Source organism: Spermophilus citellus (assembly GCF_964194105.1).
Source record: "Spermophilus citellus genome assembly, chromosome: 4".
NCBI classification, from domain to species: domain Eukaryota; kingdom Metazoa; phylum Chordata; class Mammalia; order Rodentia; family Sciuridae; genus Spermophilus; species Spermophilus citellus.
The window spans coordinates 116,751,462-116,772,840 of record NC_138185.1 but is presented as its reverse complement, the minus strand read 5'-3'; the positions used below and the strand labels follow the sequence as shown (position 1 = coordinate 116,772,840).

Below are 21,379 nucleotides of genomic sequence, written 5' to 3'. Positions count from 1 at the left end.
GATTTAATAAAAACTTCTTTGGGAGACATTTGTATTTTATTTTATCTATCTATCTATTTATTTATTTTGGTGGTGCTAAGAATTAAATTCAGAGTTTCAAGCATCCTAAACATGTTTTACATGCTCCCCTTGGAGGGATTCTTTTTTTCAGTGCTAGGGATCAAACCCAGGACCTTCTGAACTCTAGGTAAGCCCACTCTCTTTAAGGTACATCTCTAGGCCTTTGGGGGACTTCTTTTTTTTTTTTTTAAAGAGAGAGTGAGAGAGGAGAGAGAGAGAGAGAGAGAGAGAGAGAGAGAGAGAGAGAGAGAGAATTTTTAATATTTATTTTTTAGTTCTCGGCGGACACAACATCTTTGTTGGTATGTGGGGCTGAGGATCGAACCCGGGCCGCACGCATGCCAGGCGAGCGCGCTACCGCTTGAGCCACATCCCCAGCCCATTGGGGGACTTCTTGATCTTCAAAATTGTGTAAGTCAGCTGACCTTCACATGTGTTCCTTCCATTTAAATGTATCCAGGATTTTCCTTAAAGAAAAGCAGGGTCCAATCTTTTTTTTTTTAATATATTTTTTAATTGTAGTTGGACACAATATCTTTATTTTTATTTATTTATTTTTATGTGGTGCTGAGGATCGAACCCAGGGCCTCAAGCATACAAGGCAAGCGCTCTACCACTGAGCTACAACCCCAGCCCACAGGGTCCAATCTTAAGGGTTCCTTTTGGTTTTTAGATCTGATACTATATAATAATCAGCAAAATAAAGTTTTGAAAATATCTTTGAGGAATTGACACTTACAGTGGAATTTACAATTCAACAAAATTCTAAAGTGAAACATTATAAGAATCATCTGTTTTATTTATTTTACAGTAATGATTTAAATCAAATACATTTGGGCACAATAGAGACTTGACATGAAAAGTAGTTGTATCAGAATGGGCATCAGAAAAATAGTAACTCATCTTACACCATAATAACTAGAAAATATTTTTCTGTCTGATCACTTAAGTGTTATAAATCCTGAGAATGTTATTCACTGAACAAATTAGGTCCTACTTTATAACTATAACTTGCTTGGAAATAATCCTTTTAAAAATGCTTTGAGGTACAAATCATTTATGTATTAAACATGAGTCTCATACATTTTACAAAGAGTTTAAACAAATCTATCAAATAATTACAGTTCAGTAATTACAACAGCTATTAGTCAGGTTCAAGGACACACTGTTCCACAATTTCCCGTAAGTTGGGGTTCTCCATCGCAGCTGCCACTCTCTCTTTGTCATTTATCTGCTTGTTGACTGCAAAACACACAAACAAAAGTTAGTAGAACTATGTCAATACAGAGGACCATACAGTATTTTTATTAGCCTACTAAAACAAAGAATTTAACTCCTTGAGAATTTAAAGCTGTTTTTGACTACTTAAATTCAATTTCCAAGGACTAGAAGGCAGACTTAAAAATAAAAATATTACTCATAACCCTACTACAACTATTTTAAATTTCTTTATTTCCAATTGTTGGCCATTTCTATACAGTTATATTTAGAGTAAACACAATTTTGGAAATGGCTGTTTTTTCCCCTTAAGCCTATTTTCTAAACTACAGGATACTTAAATATAATAAACAACTTTAAGCATAAAGTTTTCTGCATGTTGCCTGATCTAGAATAAAATATAAATCCAGTTAAGATCTTTTAAAAAACTTAAAATTATTGCCTTTTCTTTTTTCTTCTTTTTACAAAAAAATTAAAATGTGATTGTGAGAACAAAGGGTAAAAGTATTGTTATGGTTTGATATGTATTACTGAATTTTTTCCAAAATTATTTACCTATTTACATTTTCAAAAACAATACATTAGCTATAATTTTGCCAATAGCTGGTTTTAGTAATAAAAACAAATACACCTAAATGCACATACAAAACAAGAAGTAAAAGATAGCTCCATATTATCACTGTAATTTGCATTTCCTTGATTAAGAGTGATAGAACATTTTCCATGTTTACTGATGAGTTCTTCTTGTGTGAATTTTCTGATAATATTTCTTTCTATTAATCTACTGGGTCTTTTTTTTTTTAATCAGCTTGCATGGATCTTCACATAATAAAGCTATTGGCTCATTTTGTTGTCTACAATTTACTAATAGTGATCTTTTTTATATATTTATCTTTAATTATTTATTTATTTTTATGTGGTGCTGAGGATTGAACCAAGGTTCTTGCCCGTGCTAGGCAAGCGCTCTACCACTGAGCCACAACCCCAGCCCCCACTAATAGTGATTTTAATAGAAGAGTTCAAAAGAGAGATATCCATATTCCTAATGAGAATTGATTTTTCTGGGTTTTCTCATGTAGAGAACACACTCACAGTCAGGCATGGTGACACATACCTGTAACCGCAGCTACTCAAGAGGCTAAGGCAGGAGGATCATAAATTTAAGATCAGCCTGGGAAACTTAGCAAGTCCTTGTCTCAAAAATAAAATTTTTTTTAAAGTGCTGGGGAAGTAGCTCAATGGTACAGTGCTTGCCTAGACTTGTGAAACCCTAGATTCAATCCCTAGTACTGATACATGCATGTGCACACACATATATGCACAAGCGTGCACGCACACACACACTCCTGTGTCAACAAATACAACTTATTCTATTTCTTCTATGAAAATGTAGGCTCTACATGGGCAGGTACATATCTCAACAGTTTAACTTTGAGGATACATAGAAAGCATTCGGTAAACAATTAAAAATGAAAAACCAAAATCGTAAAACTCAATACTATTATTCTTATAAAATTCTATAGTTTAGGGCTGGGGCTATAGCTCAGTTGGTAGAGTGCTTGCCTCACATGCACAAGGCCACGGATTCAATCCCTAGCAACACATACACACACACACACACACACACACACACACACACACAGTCCTATAGTTTAGAGAACTTTCAAAAAGATAACCCAAGGCTGAGCCTGGTGGTGCACACCTGTAATCACAAAGACTCGGGAGGCTGAGGCAGGAGAATCCCAAATTTGAGGCCAGGCTCAGCAACTTGGCAAGGCCTTAAGCAACTTAGTGAGACCCTATCTCAAAATTTAAAAAAATAAGAAGGGCTGGGGATGTAGCTCAGTGGTAGAGCACCCCTGAGTTCAATCCCCAGTACAAAAAAAAAAAAAAAAAAAAAAAGCCAGGGAAGGAGAGGAGGGAAAGGGGAAATGCTGGGGAATGATACTGGCCAAATTATATTGTTGTATTGTGTGCATGTACAAATATGTAACAACAGATTTCACCAATATGCACAACTATAATGGACCAATTAAAAAATGAGGAAAAAAGGATAAAGTGAGTGGATTAAGGGTACTTAAACTCTTTTAAAGTTTACTTTATTACTTTATTATTTAATTTTTTGAGATGGGGTCTTGCTCAGGATGGCTTCAAACTCCAGGGCTCAAGTGATCCTACTGAGTAGCTGGGACAACAGGCACGTACCACGGTACATGGTTTATTTACCTATTTATTTTTTTGGTGGCAAGATCAAATCCAGGATCTCGAGCATGCCAGGCAAGTGCTCTACCATTAAACTACATCTCCAGCTTACTATTTTTTAAATTAGAGGTAGAAGCCCTCAGTTTATAGGGTTTGAATAAACTCAGCCCATGAGGAGAATGATGATCTATAAGTCCGGAATTTTGAAAATAGGACATGACCTTATAGTTTTCATAACAGTACTCAAAATGTTTCCTCAACAGATTGTTGCTGTGAAAGTAGGAGGTTTTCTTCTCTGCATCTCTTTTCTTTGTACTTTTATTTTTCCTCTGATAAATCTCTTCCAGCCTTGTGGAGTCACTGTCTTTTTCTACCTACCTACCTACCTTACTATTGCTCTTTTTTTTTTTTAAATCTTTTTTTTTTAAATGTTAATTGTAGTTGACACAATACCTTTATTTTATTTATATGTGGTGCTGAGGATCAAACCCAGGGCCTCACATGTGCCGATGAGCACTCTACCACTGAGCCACAATCCTAGCCCCACTATTGCTTTCTATATTGCTATCTCTTCTTCTCATGTCTTTTGCCTTTCCAATTAATTTAATGATGAAAGCTTAGTATAGCCATACATTTTATATATATATATATATATTTCTAATTATTGTGCTCTATCATTTGTACAAAATTCTGTTTTTATGTATTCATTTTTAATTAATTAATTTATTTTTTATATCTTTGTGGTACTGGGGATGGAACCCAGGACCTTGTACACACTATATAAATGCTCCACCACTGAGCTGCATTCCTACACATTTTAAAATTTTATTTTGAAACAGGGTCTTGCTAAGTTGCCCAGGCTGGCCTCAAACTTGAAATACTCATGCCTTACCCTCTGGGATTATAAGCATATGTAATAGTTGGGATTATAGGCATGTATCCCTGAACCTGGCTCAGAATTCTGTTTTTAATTTAACATACAGATACCACCAGTGAAACTCCACATCATGTACAACCACAAGAATGAGATCCTAATTAGAATAAGTTATACTCCATGTTTGTATAATATGTCAAGATACATTCTGCATTTTTTATTTATACTAAAAAGAATAAATTTAAAAAATTTGAGACACAGACCAATTGGAACTCTTTTGCATTTCCCAAATCCTGCCTCTGTGATTTAAAAAAAAAATTTAGTTGTAATTGGACACAATATCTTTATTTTATTTATTTATTTTTATGTGGTGCTGAGGATCAAACCCAGAACCTCACACGTGCTAGGCAAGCGCTCTACCACTGAGCCACGACCCTACTCCCCACCTCTGTGATTTTTAAGCAGTTATTTGTTGATTTCTCATTGTAGGCTAGAGATTCTAAACATAAAAAAGATTCTCCACTCTTATTCTAACACAGTAACTCAAAGAGATAGCACCTACTCCAATTCCCTAATGCTTTTATCACAAGACCTCCAATTTGAAGTACACAACTCTCTACCTGCCATCAAAGAACAGAATTATGTCCTTGAGCTCAAAAGTCAAGGTCCCTAGAGCTGGATACCATTTACAGATGTTCAGTCTCTGGCCCAAGCCAGTTAATATCCACGGACTACAGTTCATCCAGAGTCCTGGTTGAAAAAAACACCACTTTCAAATGCCTGTATTTTACAGTCTGTGAATAAGGACCAAATAACTGACAGTATACTGTAAGTGATCCAGTAGATATTTGGGTGGTAGAATAACCCAGTATCCAATCTAAAATACTATCTGTAGTTGTTGTTTTCAATATTTCCAGATTCACTTACTATCTTCTTCTGTTGAGTGAGTTCCTTCAGAAATGTAGATTTCCAACTAGAAAGAAAAAATAATAGAAACAAAACATTAGAGCATTCTAAGATGACAGAGTGAGGCAGAATGTGCAGTGGACTCAAGAATCTACATGTCTGGAATTTGGGATGAAAGCCTAAATCCTGTTTCAGACATTAAAGACTTAGGCTCAAATCACTCACATTCTTTTCTAAAACAAAGACTGAAATTAATAATATTTTGTTCAACTGAGGAGATCCTGCAGGGGGCATTTTCATGATTTTTTTTAATGAATACACATAAACACAATTTTATACAAATGAAATCTCATGTGTGTTGTTTTATTCAGGAATATATTTCCCCTGTACTCTACTTCTTTCCAAATAAATATCTAAACCACCTCCTGCGCCACTCCCAGGGAAAGCCACATTAACAATTTCATGTATTCATGTAGTTTCTTAGATATTTTTCTCTATACTCATACAGACTTATATACATTTCTCTCTCTCTCTCTCTCTCTCTCTCTCTCACACGCGCACACACACACACACACAGTTGGAAGTTTCTTTTCATTATTTGTTTTAGAAAAACAGGATCACAATATATACAATTTTAGCATCTTCCTTTTCTTATCCTCTATTATTTTGCTGCACTTTTTCTCAAGTATAATATTGGTTAAGCTATTCCTCCTGGCCCTGCTGCACCCCTACAAATGAGTTAGCCTCTAAGCCCTAGAGCTTTTGAGACAACCTACAAAATCACTGCAAATCTTGTGGTTAAGAAAGCATGCTCTCACGGTTGGCCTTGTGGCTTAGCACTTGCTTGACATGTGTGAGGCACTGGGTTCAATTCTCAGCACCACATAAAAATAAATAAATAAATAAGATAAAGGTATTATGCTCATCTACAACTAAAAAATTAAAAAAGAAAAGAAAGCATGCTTTCCACAGAACACTGAAACATATGAACTAATTCTTACTTATTCACTACTGAGATAAATCCTTTTCATGAAAAAAAATTATAATCTATTATAGCTAAAGGGACCTTAGAGATCATTTCATATAATCTCTCTTTTTTTTTTAAGAGAGAGTGAGAGAGGAGAGAGAGAGAGAGAGAGAGAGAGAATTTTTAATATTTATTTTTAGTTCTCGGCCGACACAACATCTTTGTTGGTATGTGGTGCTGAGGATCGAACCCGGGCCACACGCATGCCAGGCAAGCGCGCTACCGCTTGAGCCACATCCCCAGCCCCCATATAATCTCTCTTAAAAGACAAAGTACCATACACAATTTCCTAGTGGCATAACATTGTTATCTAGACCAGAAGCCATGGGTATAGGATAACTCCACTTTCATTTACTTTGGTTAAAAATTATGTGCAACTCAGACTGAATGATGAAACAAGACCCAGTTATACACTGCCTTCAAGAAACAAACCTCATAGGCAAAGACATCCACATGCTTAAAGTGAAGGATGCAATGGTATTACATACAAATGAAACCCAAAAGCAAACAGGAGTAGCTCTTCTTATATCTAACAAAGTAAATTTCAAGCCAAAATCAGACAAAGAAGGACACTATATATTAGAAAACAGAATAATCCAACAAGAAAATATAATTATATTAAATATTTATTCCCCAACCACTGGTGCACGTAACTATATAAAACAAACACTATTTGACATAAAGTCTCGGGCCCCAATATAATAATACTGGGTGATTTCAATACACTGACAGGTCATCCAGACATAAAAATCAACACAGATACTACAGAGTTAATTCATACTATCAATCAAATGGACTTAATTGACATTTACAGGATATTTCCTTCAACAACAGCTGAATATAATTTCTTTTAGCTTCTTATGAACATTCTCTGAAAACAACTGCATTTAGGCCATAAAAAAAAAATCTGAGCAGGGCTGGGGATATAATTCAATTGGTAGAGTGCTTGCCTCACATGCACAAGGCCCGGGGTTCAATACCCAGTACCATACACACACATAAAAAAAAGAGACATGACAATAATAAATGTTGGTGAGAATGCAGAGAAATTGGAACTACTGGTAAAAATGTAAAATGGTATGGTCATAGAGTTATTGACCCAGCAATTCTATTCCTAGGTGGAAAAGACAAAAACATGCCCATACAAAAACTTGTACACAAATGTTCAGAGTAGCATTTTTCATTAAAAACAAAACAGACAAACGTAGAAACAAGCAAATGTCCAATAGATGACAAAGAGGTAAATAAGATGTGGCATATTCATACAATGGAATATTATAAGGCAAGGAAACACTGATACACGCTAAAACGTGAAAGAACCTTGAAAACATGCCAAGACAAAGAAGTCAGACACAAAAACTACATTGTATAATATCATTTAAATGAAGTATGTAAAATAGACAAATTTATAGAGACAGAATATAGATAGGTGATTGCCCAGAGATGGAGGAGGGTTCAGAATAAAAGGGAAATGACTGCTAATGGGGATAGGGTTTCTTTTGGGAGTGATGAAAACATATAAAATTGATTAGAGTGAGGGCTGCACAATTCTATGAATATACTAAAACCCAATGAATGGTATACTTTAAATATGTGAATTATATAATATGTATGAATTATATCTGGAACAGAGCAGTTATAAAATACAACAACATGGGCTGCAGATGTGGCTTAGTTGTGGAGCACATGTCTAGCATGTGTGAGTCCCTGGGTTCAAGACAAGAATGAAACATTTTTCTTACCTTGTGCTTAAATGGCAAACACCGCTGAAGTTTTACTCTTAAGCATAGCCCTGTGGAAGAGGAAAAAGAAATCCTCTAATTATTTCTTCATCTCTTCTTGATTCTTTAAAAAAACCATACAGCTGTGTTATGTGTTCTCATATAATATAGGAACTAAAAAAGTGCTTTGCTAAATCCAGCACAGAAGGTAGTAAGGTGCCCTAGCTTGGCACCATGCTAGGAAAATTAATACACAATTTTATGTATTACTCATGATAATCCAGTAAACTAGGCATTACTAACCCCATTCTACAAATTATGAAACCAGTCTCAATGTAAGTTGCCCAAGCTGTCACATTGGGAAGCGAACCCAGGACCACTACAAAATTCATGCCTTTTCTATTATATCAATTAGCCTTCTAGCAAAGGTCAATTAATTCACTAAACTTTATTGAATGTTCACAACAAGCTAGGCAATGCAAAAATTTAAAAACAAGTAAAAGGAGCTGGGGATATGGCTCAGTGGTAGAGCCCTTACCTAGCACACTGGAAGCCTTGGATTCAATCCCCAGCCACATTAAAAAAATGAATAAATAAAAAATTATAAAACCAAGTAAGAGTCATTTAAAAAGGGCCAAATGAAACTTCTTTAAGTGGGAATTCTTTTTTTTTTTTAATGGTGCTAGGGATTGAACCCATGGCCTTGTGCATGCAAGACAAGCACTCTATGAACTGAGCTATATCCCCAGCCCTTGAAGTGGGAATTCTTTATGCTTGTAAACTACAAATAATTACTATCCTAAAACAAGCTCCACTGAAGTTCAGTTTGTCACCATAGCTAAGCCTCAGTTTCATAATTTCTTTCTCTAGTTGAGGATTGCAAGTTCAAGGACAGCCTGGGCAACTTAGCAAGACACTGTCTCAAGGTAAAATTTTAAAATAGAAGGGTTGGTGATAACAGCTCAGTGATAGAGCACTCTTGGGTTCAATTCTAGTACGACATAAATAAATAAATAAGAAAGAGAATGAAAGAAAAGTAATTAAAACTGGACTTGGAACAGATCCTCAGTGCCAATGTCCAACTTCTCCTGCATCTCCAAGTTAAAAATAAATAAATAAATATTTATTTATTATTGGTGCATTATAATTATACATAATAGTGGGATTTACTATGCCATATTTATAGATGCACATAACATAATCAATCTCAAATCAATTTTTGACTAAATCCATACTCTTAGACAACAGAAGATAAATCAGACTGCTCTTATTATGAAGAGAAAGTGCTTCAATAATAAGTCACGAAAAAATAAGAGTCAAATAGATTCCTTTCCTTAATTTTACAGCCTTCTATTTAGAGCAGTTTATTTCCTGTCCCAACTAATGATAAGGGCTTTTTATGCTATAAAAGAATTTATTAGTATTTTGGCTTATTAAAAACAAACATTAATAATAAAACCCCAAACCATCCTAACATAGCAAAGTATAATTGTCCAACTACCTATCTTTGGGAGGCTATGAAATGAATGAATTAATTTTTTTAAATTTACTTTTTAGTTGTTGATGGACACAATACCTTTATTTTATTTGTTTATTTATATATGGTGCTGAGAATCAAACCCTGGGCCTCACACATGAGAGGCAAGCACTCTCCCACTCAGCCACAACCCTGTTCCCTATTTTTTATATTATAAGTACCATTAAGTTTCCAACAGAATCTTTTGAAAGATTCCAGAATAGGGAAAAAGATTAGCTAAGATATAATCAGACTGTGCCCAGCTTAGAGCCTCAAATACAGTAATTCTAGGGGCTAAGGGTGTATCTTAGCGGTAGAGTGCTTACCTAGCATACTGAGGTCCTACAGTTGGTCCCTGGCATCAGAAAAACAAACAAGCAGTAGTTCTTAATAAATATTAGAGGACTCTAAAGAAAAGACATCATTTCCTTAACAGAGTCTCCCTTTAGAGGATCTGCCTTAAAGCATATGCAGGAGAGTTCTATTCTCCTGGCCCCCACATTGTTTCCTTAATTTATTTGTGTACCATATGAGCATCCATATGTGATCTCATTGCTGTGGGTAATGCTTCACCCATAAAATAAATTAATAACTATTTTACAATTCACAAAACACTTTTTGTTTTGTTTTGAGGTGCTAGGGATTGAAACCAGGGCCTTGCACATGCTAGGCAAGTGCTTTACCGCTGAGCTTCTACCCCAGCACCCACAAAGCACTCCCTTGAGCATCATTATCCTCAAGAAAGGCACTACATCATAATTGAGATACTCTGGGTTGAAATGTGGCTCCACTATACATTAGCTGTGTCCCTGGGCAAGTTACTCAATCTCTCTGAGCTTGTTTCTTCATCTGTAAAACAGGTATTATATTAGTATCCCAATGTATAGAGCTGCTATTGGGAATAAACTGTTAAGCAACAAGCTTAAAATAGTACCCAGCACACAAGTGTACAATAAACATTAGCTTTACTGTTCTATCATTTGCATTTTACAGCAATTTGTTCAACATCTGATGGCTAACAAGTAGCAGAGGTATAAGTTGAACCCACAACTTCAGACTCCAAATCCTATGCCCTTCTGATAGGATCACTGCTGCCTACAGTCATTCTTTCTAGATGTCAACATAAATGATCATCAACTGGTTTTCTGCCTACTCACTTGATCTCTTTGAGTCTTCTTGTCTATGTAATCATTCACCACGGTAACTTTTGAGTAGGTGACAATCTAAGCTAGAACTTTTATCACTCTGGTACCTTTTCTACTGGGACTATCTGCTCATAAGAAATGTCCCTCAACACAGAAATAGGACTTTCTTCACTGAGTTTTCCAACTGTGTTGACTGGAATACCTACTACATTGCCTTCTAAAAAGCCAAGAATCTTAAATGAAACACATATCAAAAGGGCCAAGAAAATTGACAAAAAACTTTGCTCAGTATATATAAACATTTGCAATATCAACCATTATGTCATCTTAGCATCCTCACATAGGCGTTACTTTTATTTCATTCACTCTCTATTTGTTCCATAAATAAATTTTTCTATAATTGAACTCACGATGCAAATTGAACTTATCATTTAAATCTTCTCATATACTTTTCTCTCTCATTTATTTATTTATTTTTGGTACTTTAGGAGTGAACCCCAAAGCACTCTACCACTGTATTTCATCCTCAGTACTTTATTTATTTATTTTTTTGTAATTTCAAGAAGATCTCATTATACTCCTGTGTTAGCTTTCCAAGTAGCTGGGATTATAGGGGTGGACCATGGTGCCCAGTCTATATTTCTCATACAGATACTTTGATTCCTTGCTTATATTTATGTTCAATAGCAATATGAAAGCACATTACATTGCTGCCATTTCCCTATTAATAGATGTTATTGTTTCTTCCAGATTTCACTATTTTAAATTTATTATAAATATTTTATATATGATAATATTTTCTTCTATGGAATTATTTCTTTAATTCCTGGGGTGGAGTTTTATTTATTTATTTATCTATTTATTTTTATGTGGTGCTGAGAATCACACCCAGTGCCTCATGAATGCAAGACAAGCATGAGTATAAGCTTTTTGATAAGTATTTACCATATAAGCCAAAGGCTTAAATGTATTTAGACTAACTGACCCAATGATTCCACTTATAGAAATTTATCCTGAGATAATAATCAGATTTATAAAAATATTTATGTATACAGTTGCTCATCATAGTACTATTTATAATTGTGAAAGGCTAGAAGCAATCCAAATAGTTGTAATAATTATATAGATATGATTATCATGTAACCTATATGACTATGTAATTAAAGACTAATACTATGAAAACATTTTCTGAGGGGGGTGTGTGGCTTAGTGGTGGAGCACTTACCTAGCATGCATAAGGCACCAAAAATAATAATAATAATATATTTTATGCTGTTATTTCTTAACCCTTACAAATCTAAATATCTTTACTGTCCCTGTTTCCCAGATAAGAAAGAAGCTAAGAAAAGTTAAGTAACTTGCCCAAGGCTACAAAATGGGAGAACTGACAGAGCTGGGATTTTAACCCAAAGCACATATTCTTTTATGACAACTGATTTTATTTTCTTCTTTATACTTTTGTTGTGAAGTTTCACAATGATTGACAATAAACATACCACTTTATAATTCAGATAAATGTTACTTCAAAAAAATGAATTTGCGGGGCTGGGTTTGTGGCTCAGCAGTAGATCACTTGCCTAGCATGGCAAGGCCCTGGTTTCCATCCTCAGTGTCACATAAAAATAAATAAACTAAAAAAAAATAATTAATAACTATAAAACTAATAACTAATAACTATAAATAACTAAAAAATATTTTAAAAATGAATTTGCTATTTTGGATGCTATTTTAAAGACTTTCATCTGTCAAAGTGTTTTAAGATACCCCCTCTTCCTCAAGATGGTAGCAGTATATCCAATATCTGTTGGTTCAGAAATTCTCTATTGACAAAAAATAACTATGCATTCAATAATACTCTTCCTAGCATTAAATTTTTTAAAAAATATTTATTTATTTATTTTTTAGGTGTAGATGGATACAACACAATGCCTTTATATTTTTGTGGTGCTGAGGATTGAACCCAGGTCCCGCCTGTGCTAGGTCCCGAGCGCTCTACTAGCCCCTAGCATTAAAATTTTAATATTTCTTTTTTTTTGTTTAAAGAGAGAGTGAGAGAGGAGAGAGAGAGAGAGAGAGAGAGAATTTTTAATATTTATTTTTTAGTTCTCGGCGGACACAACATCTTTGTTGGTATGTGGTGCTGAGGATCGAACCCGGGCCGCACGCATGCCAGGCGAGCCGGCTACCGCTTGAGCCACATCCCCAGCCCTAAAATTTTAATAACTGAAATAACACCTATGTATACACAGAAATTCTAGTCCCTCAAGATATGGCTTATATGCTGGAAACCACTAATAAAAGGAATCTAAGTCAACTAGTGAGAAAGGGACTAAATCACAATGGTGCGAACAATAACAAACTACTCACCTTTTCAATTTTTATAAACTTGTTTGCTTTCAACAGATGATCTATTCCCATGGTTCAGAAAATTTAAACATAAGACAATATAAAGTCTCTATCTCATCCTGTCCCCCATCTGTCCAGTTCCGACCACCACTATTACCCACTTATACCCATTATAGCTATTCATTTTTTATGGAGGCTTTCTATACATACAAATATAAATTATTTTTTTCCTTTTTTTGGTGAATGTATAGTACTAATGGGGCTTTAATTCAGGGTGCTTTACCACTGAGCTACATCCCCAGCCCTTTAATTTTTTATTTTGAGACAGGGTCTGGTTAAGTTGTCCAGACTGGACTTGAATTTGCAATTCTCCTGCCAGAGCCTTCCAAGTCACTGGGATTACAGGCTTGTATCACCACATATGGCTATTTGGCTATTTTTGCCCTTTTTTCTGTAAACAGTAGCAATACTATGCTTATTTTTATTTCTTAACAGTATGTCATAAAGGTAAGTACTGATTATTAATAAGTTTCTTCATTCTTTTTTATAACTGCATAGTATTCCTTTGTTTATATTTATTATCATTAATTATTTAATCAATCCTCTACTGAGGAACATTTAGTTTGAAATAAATTTCCTTTATATTCTTTATAATAAGTACAAATTCAAAGAAACCAAATGGAATATTCCTTTATATTACCTTTAAATTCTTTATAACAACATATATATTCAAAGCACTGCTAATTAATCCAAAATATTGAGACTGCAGCCTCAAGTGAAAAAAATACCCTGCTTCAAAAAATACCCTTCCAGAAGCAGGCACACTGATACATGCCTGTAGTCCCAGCTAGGCTGAGGCAGTAAGATTGCAAGTTTAAGGCCAGCCTCAGCAATAGCAAGACTGTCTCAAAACAAAAGGTCTTGGGATATAGCTCAGTGGTAGAGCAACCTCCAGTTAAATCCCCAATAACTACAAAACCAAAAAAAAAACCTTTCTGAGGGTTCAGAAAATAGCTCAGTGGAAGAGTGTTTCTAGAGTATATGAAAGACCAGGGTTCAATGTCAAACACCACCAAAACAAACTAACAAAAACATAACCTTTCTAACACTTTCATGCTCATACTATGTGGAAGGCAACAGAGAAGCTGAACAGAGAAGATGGTGATGGTATCACCAGGGCTAGTCTGACAGCAGCCATTCAATGTCCACAACTAGAACATCTATCCTATATCCGCCCTCTGTCAACTGTGACCATGCATACCTAAGAGAAATACTGAGAGATAACTAGAGAAAGAGATTTGGAGTCAGGAGACTTGGGGTTAAGTCTCACCTTCACCATTTCTTGTCTATTGGATTCCGAGCAAGTGATTTGAACTCTCTGAGTTTCCAATTCCTCATCTATAAAATGAAGATAATAGTATTTTAACTGTCTCAAGTGCTAATTGTGAAAATGACAGAAGAAGAATAAATGAAAATATTCTGTAAACCATAAAGTGTGATACATGATACAAATTGTTATTTTGAGTCAATGTCACATGAATAATTTAGAATTTACACATATGCACGTATAATCTTACCAATAAGAGTTGCCAAAGAGCAATGAGGTACTGTTGGCGTGAACCTGATAATAACCAGATAGTCTTCTTCATTTATCTTCTGAACTTTCACGCAACTCTCTGTTACCACTTCCAGTTCTTCTAAAGTATTGGGCTTTTCTGGATCCCGGATAGTTCGAATCAAATCTAAAAAATCATCAGAGACAAGGTATTACATTAAGATATGAATATTCTAAATAGGAATGATTTTGCCAATTCTAAGCACTGACTTCTTTTTAAGCAAGTATTACAGCAATTTTTAGGCTTCTGACAGATTTTCTACTACTGGTTTCCTTTTGAGACAATTATTTTCTTGGATCATTAGTAGACCACATTGAGTTTCTTGGAAGCAACATTGCAGAGAGAATATAATAAGAATGGGAAATGTGTTATGGGAACTCAAGAGGAATTACTGGATTGGAAGAATATTGTTTTAGGCTTTATAGAAGTGTAATTTGAAATCAAGCCTATAGAAATAGGTAATATGTCAAGTTTCATTTACTTAGAATCCAGCATAAGTGAAGATTAGAATATAAGGGTTGGGCCAGACCACCAAGGGTCTTTTATAACTGGCTACAGGCATCAGGCAGTCCTTAAGATACTGGGAACAAGGAAGGGACATGAATAGCACTGTGTTGTCAGCTGATGATTCATCCACCAGCTACCAGACTCAGAATTAAAGAATAGAGCTAGAGGGGCTGGAGATGTGGCTCAAGTGGTAGCACGCTCGCCTGGCATGCGTGCGGCCTGGGTTCGATCCTCAGCACCACATACAAACAAAGATATGTGTCTGCCAATAACTAAAATAAATAAATAAATATTAAAAAATTCTCTCTCTTTCAAAAAAAATTTAAAAAAAAAGAATAGAGCTAGTGATATTAACTGAAAAAGCTGGCCCTAAAATCAGCACATGATGGTACCAGAGGAAGGGACAGATGAAGAAGTAATTTCAGAGACAGAATCAACAGCATTTGTCACCCCTTTGAATGCAGAAGACAAGGATATAGACTCAGATTTTAGGTCCAAGTGTCAAAGAGAGCACCAATAGAATAAAAATAAACAAAACAAGGAAGAAATTTGGGTGGGGCCAATGATACATAGTGATTTTGAGGTGTGTAAGAGGCAAGCCAATGGAATTTTCCAGCAAATGTTGAACTGTGCCATAGGGTTTAAAAGGATACCAAACTAGACTGGTTGTTGAATCCATGGGATTCACAGAGACTGAGTAGAACTTTGCCCTTGAAACAAAAACTAATGTCTGAGGGATTCTGATTTAATTGGTTAGGGTACAGTCTTAGAACTGAGAGTTTAAAAAATTTCTCAGGTTATCTTACGTGTAGCTCAGTTTGAGAATCATTTGTATAAAGGGAAAGAAATCTAGGGATGGGATCCTTGGGAACATTTAGGGATTAGAATGAGAAAGAAAAGCTAGAAGAAACATGAAATGTTGAATTAAGCTGACAAGAGCTAAAACAGATCTTTGATTTGTCACCGAGGAAGTTAACTACAAGAAAGCAGTTTCAAGAGGTGTGGTGGCACATGCCTGTAATCTCAGCAACTCAGGAGGCTGATGTAGGAAGATCAGAAGTTCAAGGCCAGCCTCAGCAACTTAGTGAGGCCCTAAACAGCTTAGTGAGTCCCTGTCTCAAATATTAAAAATACAGAGGCTGGGGCTGTAGCTCAGTGACAGAGCACTTGCTTCACATGTGTGAGGCACTGGATTCAATCCTCAGCACCACATAAAAATAAATAATACCATAAAGGCATGCTGTCCATCTACAACTACAAAAAATAAATAAATAAATAAATAAATAATTAAAAGGGCTGAGGATATAGTTCAGTGGTAAAGTGCCCCTGGGTTCAATCCTCAGTACTATTTAAAAAAATAATAATACCAGTTTCAGCAGAAAAGGGCCAAAGCCAGCTTGCAAAAGAAGTAAGTAGGAACTGAAAATGTGTTCCTAGGGCCTTGGCAGTGGGGATAAAAGGGCAGAGAAAGACCAGTTCTAGCTTTACAAGAAAGCTAGAACAAAGACAAGGATAGAAGAAATCTGAGTAAGTTATATAACCCAAAGAGAAGGATCAAACACAGTAAGAGAGGTTTGAAAATATAAAGGGGGAGGGGGATACTGGTAAATTTAAGCAGAAGGGAATGGGACTAAGAATGTGGGAGCCTGGCCAGGTGTGGTAGTGCAGGCCTGTAATCCCAGCGGCTCGGGAGGCTGAGGCAGGAGGATAGCAAGTTCAAAGCCAGCCTCAGCAAAAGCAAGGTGCTAAGCAACTCAGTGAGACCCTGTCTCTAAATAAAATGCAAAATAGGGCTAGGGATGTGTCAAGTGCCCCAGTACCTGGTACCCCCCACCCCCAAAATGTGGGAGCCTGGGTTGGTCATGGAGTGGACAAGATTCCCTTCTCACTGAGGTTACATGTAGAAAATGATAAAAAAAGAAACAATGATATATAAAGGATAAAAGTAGAATTTTAGGTAGGATAGGCTTGATGATCTTAAGCCTCAGGCTTTGTTCTATTATTTATAGCTCTCCTGTAATCAGAAATACTACTGGGAAAAATCAATCAAACTCTACCTTCTCCCCAGCTATCTCCTGGGCTTATTCTTAATGAGAAATGGAATTTTAAAATATAGGCAGGTAAGACGATATAGCTTCTCTTACAGGAGCTGTGTTATCATGGGATTTATAGAAACAGGGTTTTTTGAAAGTGTTTTTTTTTACCCTCCCCAGACTTTCTCCCTGTATGGTTCATTTGCCCAAGTTGTACTATTTGGTATTTGCGGGGGGGAGGGGGAGAGACATGTACTGGGGATTGAACCCAGGGATGCTCTACACCTGAATTACATAATTTGTTGTTGTTGTTTGTTTGTTTTTAATGTTCAGGCAGTCTCACTAAGTTGCTAAGGCTGGCCTCAGATTTGCAATCCTGCCTCACCCTCCTGAATAGCTGGGATTACAGATTTGTACGCTTATACTATGTTCTTTATATGCCTCTAAACCCTGAAGTTAAATCTCACTCCTTATTTAACTTCTCTAGCTTTCTAGTGGTTTCAGAAGTTTTGGATTGGTTTCTTTTAAAAGAAATCAATGTTGCTCTCCTCACATTCCTTGTGTCTAAAATTTTTCCACGGCTCTGCACTGATACTGAGTCTTCATTTATATTTAAAAGCTTCAGTATCCAATTCCAACCTATCTAAAACATTCAGCCACACCTCCACCTGTAACCTCAAAACCTGCCCTTTAGCTCCATATATCTCCTTTTCCCTAGCTATGTTACCTTCCAATCTCCATACTTTTGCTCCAGTCTCCTGGGTTTAGAATGCCCTTTTGACCCACTACATATTCAGGTCCCAACTATTCTTGCTCAACTCAAGTGGCTCCTTCTTTTAAATTCTTTTCAGATTCCCTCAGAGACTCTCATCTTCCCATGAACTTCTATATCTCTTTTTGAAGTCCATGCCTTCTACTACATACTATATTTTTGCATATATAGGTTTCTCTTAAGTGTCAGGACTAGAATCATCTGTCTTCCAAAGTTGTGTCTCCAGGGCCCTGCAGTTCCTAAAAGCTATAGATAAAGGTTTGGCAGGACAGGAATGTGTTCATCTGCTTTGTGGAGATCAGTACACCCATAATTACCATTTGGCTGGGGTTAAGTATTCCAGCTTCTACCAAGAGAAAAGTAAACCAGACTAACTCCAAAGGTCTTTCCCATCCCTCACTTTCTTCTACTGGCTTATATCCTTGCCCCAGTTACATTTGTATTGTTATAGTTAGATCTCTTCTGATATGGAGTTTTTTTGGTTTTCAAAAATAATACTACATAAGGAGAGAGAGGGAGAGGGGATAGAGAGGGAAGGAGAGAGGGGAGGGGGGAATAGCAATTGTGAAGTGAAAAGTGCAAAAGTGCACCTTTGGAATAAGAAGACATGGGCTTTAATTTTTGCTTAGTTCCTTACTGACAGTGTGACCTCCAAATAGTCGTTTAACCATTCTAAGCCTTTGTTTCTTTATCTGTATTTTGAAGACAGTCCCAAGAGGGGACTATTAAATATATACAGTGGAGAACACATATATGTGTGTATATATGTATGCATACATATAAAACACAGTTTGACTGTGTTAATGAACTGTAAATTCCAGGCCTTGCTATAAGAAGCCTATCTTGTCGTCTTCTGGGACCTATGGGTATTGAATCTGTCATATAAAAGAGTGGCTGTGACCTTGGGCCAGTCCCCAATCATAGCAGTGCCCACAGAAGTGGTGAGAGTGCGAGTCCATGAGCTAGGGAAGGAAGAAAACTCAAGGGGTGTAATCAAGACAGCTCTGCTTCCTAACTGAGCACCCTTGACCTCTGCTCTGCCCACAGTTCTTGTAATTTCAATCCACACTAGGCACTAGGGCATGGATGGCAAAGAAGAGAAATAAAGCCGGTTAAGACTACCAGACTCAGCTTGCCCCAAGTTTAGGAAGAGCCCGCTGCTAGAAGGTGATTTAGGATCCCGAAGAAAACGCTTCCCATCCACTAGATCCGGCAAAAAAACAGGTGTCCACTCCCAGCCCTCAGGTGAGGCCCTCATTCCCTTCGCCTCCCCCACCAATTCCACATACAACGCCAAAAGCTGCACTGGGTAAAATTAATTACCATAAACCTCTAGCGCTTTCTCTTCCATGATCCGGTGCCGCCGAGCAGCTCCCTGCTCAGAGAGGCCTAAGGGCCACCGGGCAGCTCCCTGCTCAGAGAGGCCTAAGGGCCACCGGGCTCTGCTCAGCGTCCAAGAAAGCAGCCCCAACACCCACTCCATTCTGACGCTCCGCCATTCCTGGCGACTGTCCTATCTGAGCCACCGTCTCTCTGCAGCAGGCCTCAGGATTTATCAACTTCCTGATCCTCAAATGGTCAAGACAAGTGCAAAGGTTTAGGGGAGCAGAGAATAGGCGGGACCGGACAGACAAGCGCGAAGGACCTAGGGAAGGGAAACGCAAGAACTACATGCCCCTGCATGCTTTGCTCGGTTTCGGCGGGACAAGAAAACTTCCTCGCGACCCTTGAGGAGTATTGCATGCTGGGATGTAGGGGACGTTTTCTTTGGAAGACAGCGAACTGTATTCTGGGATTTGTAGTTCGTGGTGGGGGTGGAATGTAACGGTCTGCTACCCGTCACTGAGTGCCTCACTCAGCACCCGGGATAAACTAAAGATGAATGTTGAAGAGGTAGGGAACAGGAGAACTTGTTTTGTAACACAGACACGCTTTAAAGTTACAGTTAAGAAGTTTCTAACACGAAGACTCTTTACAGCTATTTCTTTAAGGGAGCTGCTTCCAGCCAAACTCTTTCTTACTTCCTGATCAGGCCGGAAGTGGGTTTCCGTTGCGGCGAAGTGGGACGTCTTGGGAGTCCAGTAAGGAAAGTTAAGCCTGGCGGTGGGAAGGGGGCAACCTTTAGGTTTTCTCGTTCCTGTGGACTCAATTCAGCACAACTCTCCGCCACGGATAATGTTTTTTGCCAATAGCCTTCAAAGACGACTTGCAAGGAGAGAACTTTGTTTAATGTGCCCAACAGTGACATAATGGAAGTCGCCACCCTAAAAAGAAAATCTTAAGTCCTCTGGGTATCAGTTACAAGGTTGACGATGTTTTATCAATCCATCCCGCCATCCAAAGCTCAAATATTTATTAGGTACCTAATTTGTCATATGAGATATGTAGGCACCACGTCTTTTTTTTTTTTTAAAGAGAGAGAGAGAGAGAGGAGAGAGAATTTTTAATATTTATTTATTTTTTTAGTTCTCGGCGGACACAACATCTTTGTTGGTATGTGGTGCTGAGGATGGAACCCGGGCCGCACGCATGCCAGGCGAGCGCGCTACCGCTTGAGCCACATCCCCAGCCCAAGGCACCACGTCTTTACAAAGATATGGCCCCCTGCCCTTGGACAGCTCACACACCTGTGAAGGAGTGAACCCGATGTTGAGGAATTTGCAGTTAGAAACAAAACTTTTTGTAATGTTGGTGAAAGTTTAATCTCTATTGAAAACAAAGTTAGGAGTATCTTGCAGCAGCATCATATGACAACATGTCCCATATCTTTAAATTCCGGTGTTGTTTGTCTAGTTGATTTAGACTGGATGACCAATCAGCGAATAATTTGGGTCCCAGGAACATTTTATTCAGAGTTTAACAATTTCCCTGTCATTTATTCCACCCCCTTACTTCACAGCAAATAAAAGGATAATTCTAACCTTCCAACCATACTTATTAGTATGATGTGTCACACCGTATGTGAGGCCTCTTGACTTCTCCAAGCAGATAAAACTTTCTTTTACTTTTCCCCCAGCATACAGTACAGCATGAACAGATGGAACTGTTGACTTACATGGCTGCCTCCCTCATTAAATTATAAGCACCCAATGGTCCAAGAGCTTATTTCAGTATTTCAAAAGCACAGCAAGGTGCCGGGCTCACAGAACATGCACAGTACATATAGAACAAATTAACTGAATGTCCAAAGAGTGATAAAACTTTCCTGTAGTCTGTTCAGAGACCTCAATTAAAAAAAAAAAAAAAACACAAACTTTTTTAATTGAATCTCTGTGAGGGTACTGTGCTTGGAATGGATAGTCTAATATTTTTAGACTCCTTTATTCAAACGAATTCTCAGAAACCTATTAGATAAAGCTACGCACAGCACAAAGGGCCTTAGGAACCTGCAGCCCCTAGCTCTGCCTTCTTTGCCCACTTGGCCCTCCCTGTTAAA

The 21,379-nt window shown here is 37.1% G+C and overlaps 1 protein-coding gene across 2 annotated transcripts; it reads right to left on the bottom strand.

The window, feature by feature from the left end:
* Positions 1–551: 551 nt before the first annotated feature.
* On the bottom strand, positions 552–19,601 carry CIAO2A (cytosolic iron-sulfur assembly component 2A). 2 transcript variants are annotated; one of them, XM_081291358.1, is made up of 5 exons: positions 19,267–19,596; positions 14,593–14,757; positions 8,030–8,079; positions 5,282–5,327; positions 552–1,302 (listed from the first exon to the last, which is right to left on the bottom strand). In XM_081291358.1, exons 1-5 carry the CDS (start codon positions 19,424–19,426, stop codon positions 1,205–1,207), a joined length of 519 nt encoding a protein of 172 aa, XP_081147484.1. In that variant the 5' UTR covers positions 19,427–19,596; the 3' UTR covers positions 552–1,204. The 2 variants fall into 2 exon arrangements, with proteins under 2 accessions (XP_081147484.1, XP_081147485.1); XM_081291359.1 differs by lacking the exons at positions 552–1,302; positions 5,282–5,327; positions 8,030–8,079 and adding an exon at positions 14,262–14,413 and having other exon boundaries at positions 19,267–19,601.
* Between the last annotated feature and the right edge of the window lie 1,778 nt (positions 19,602–21,379).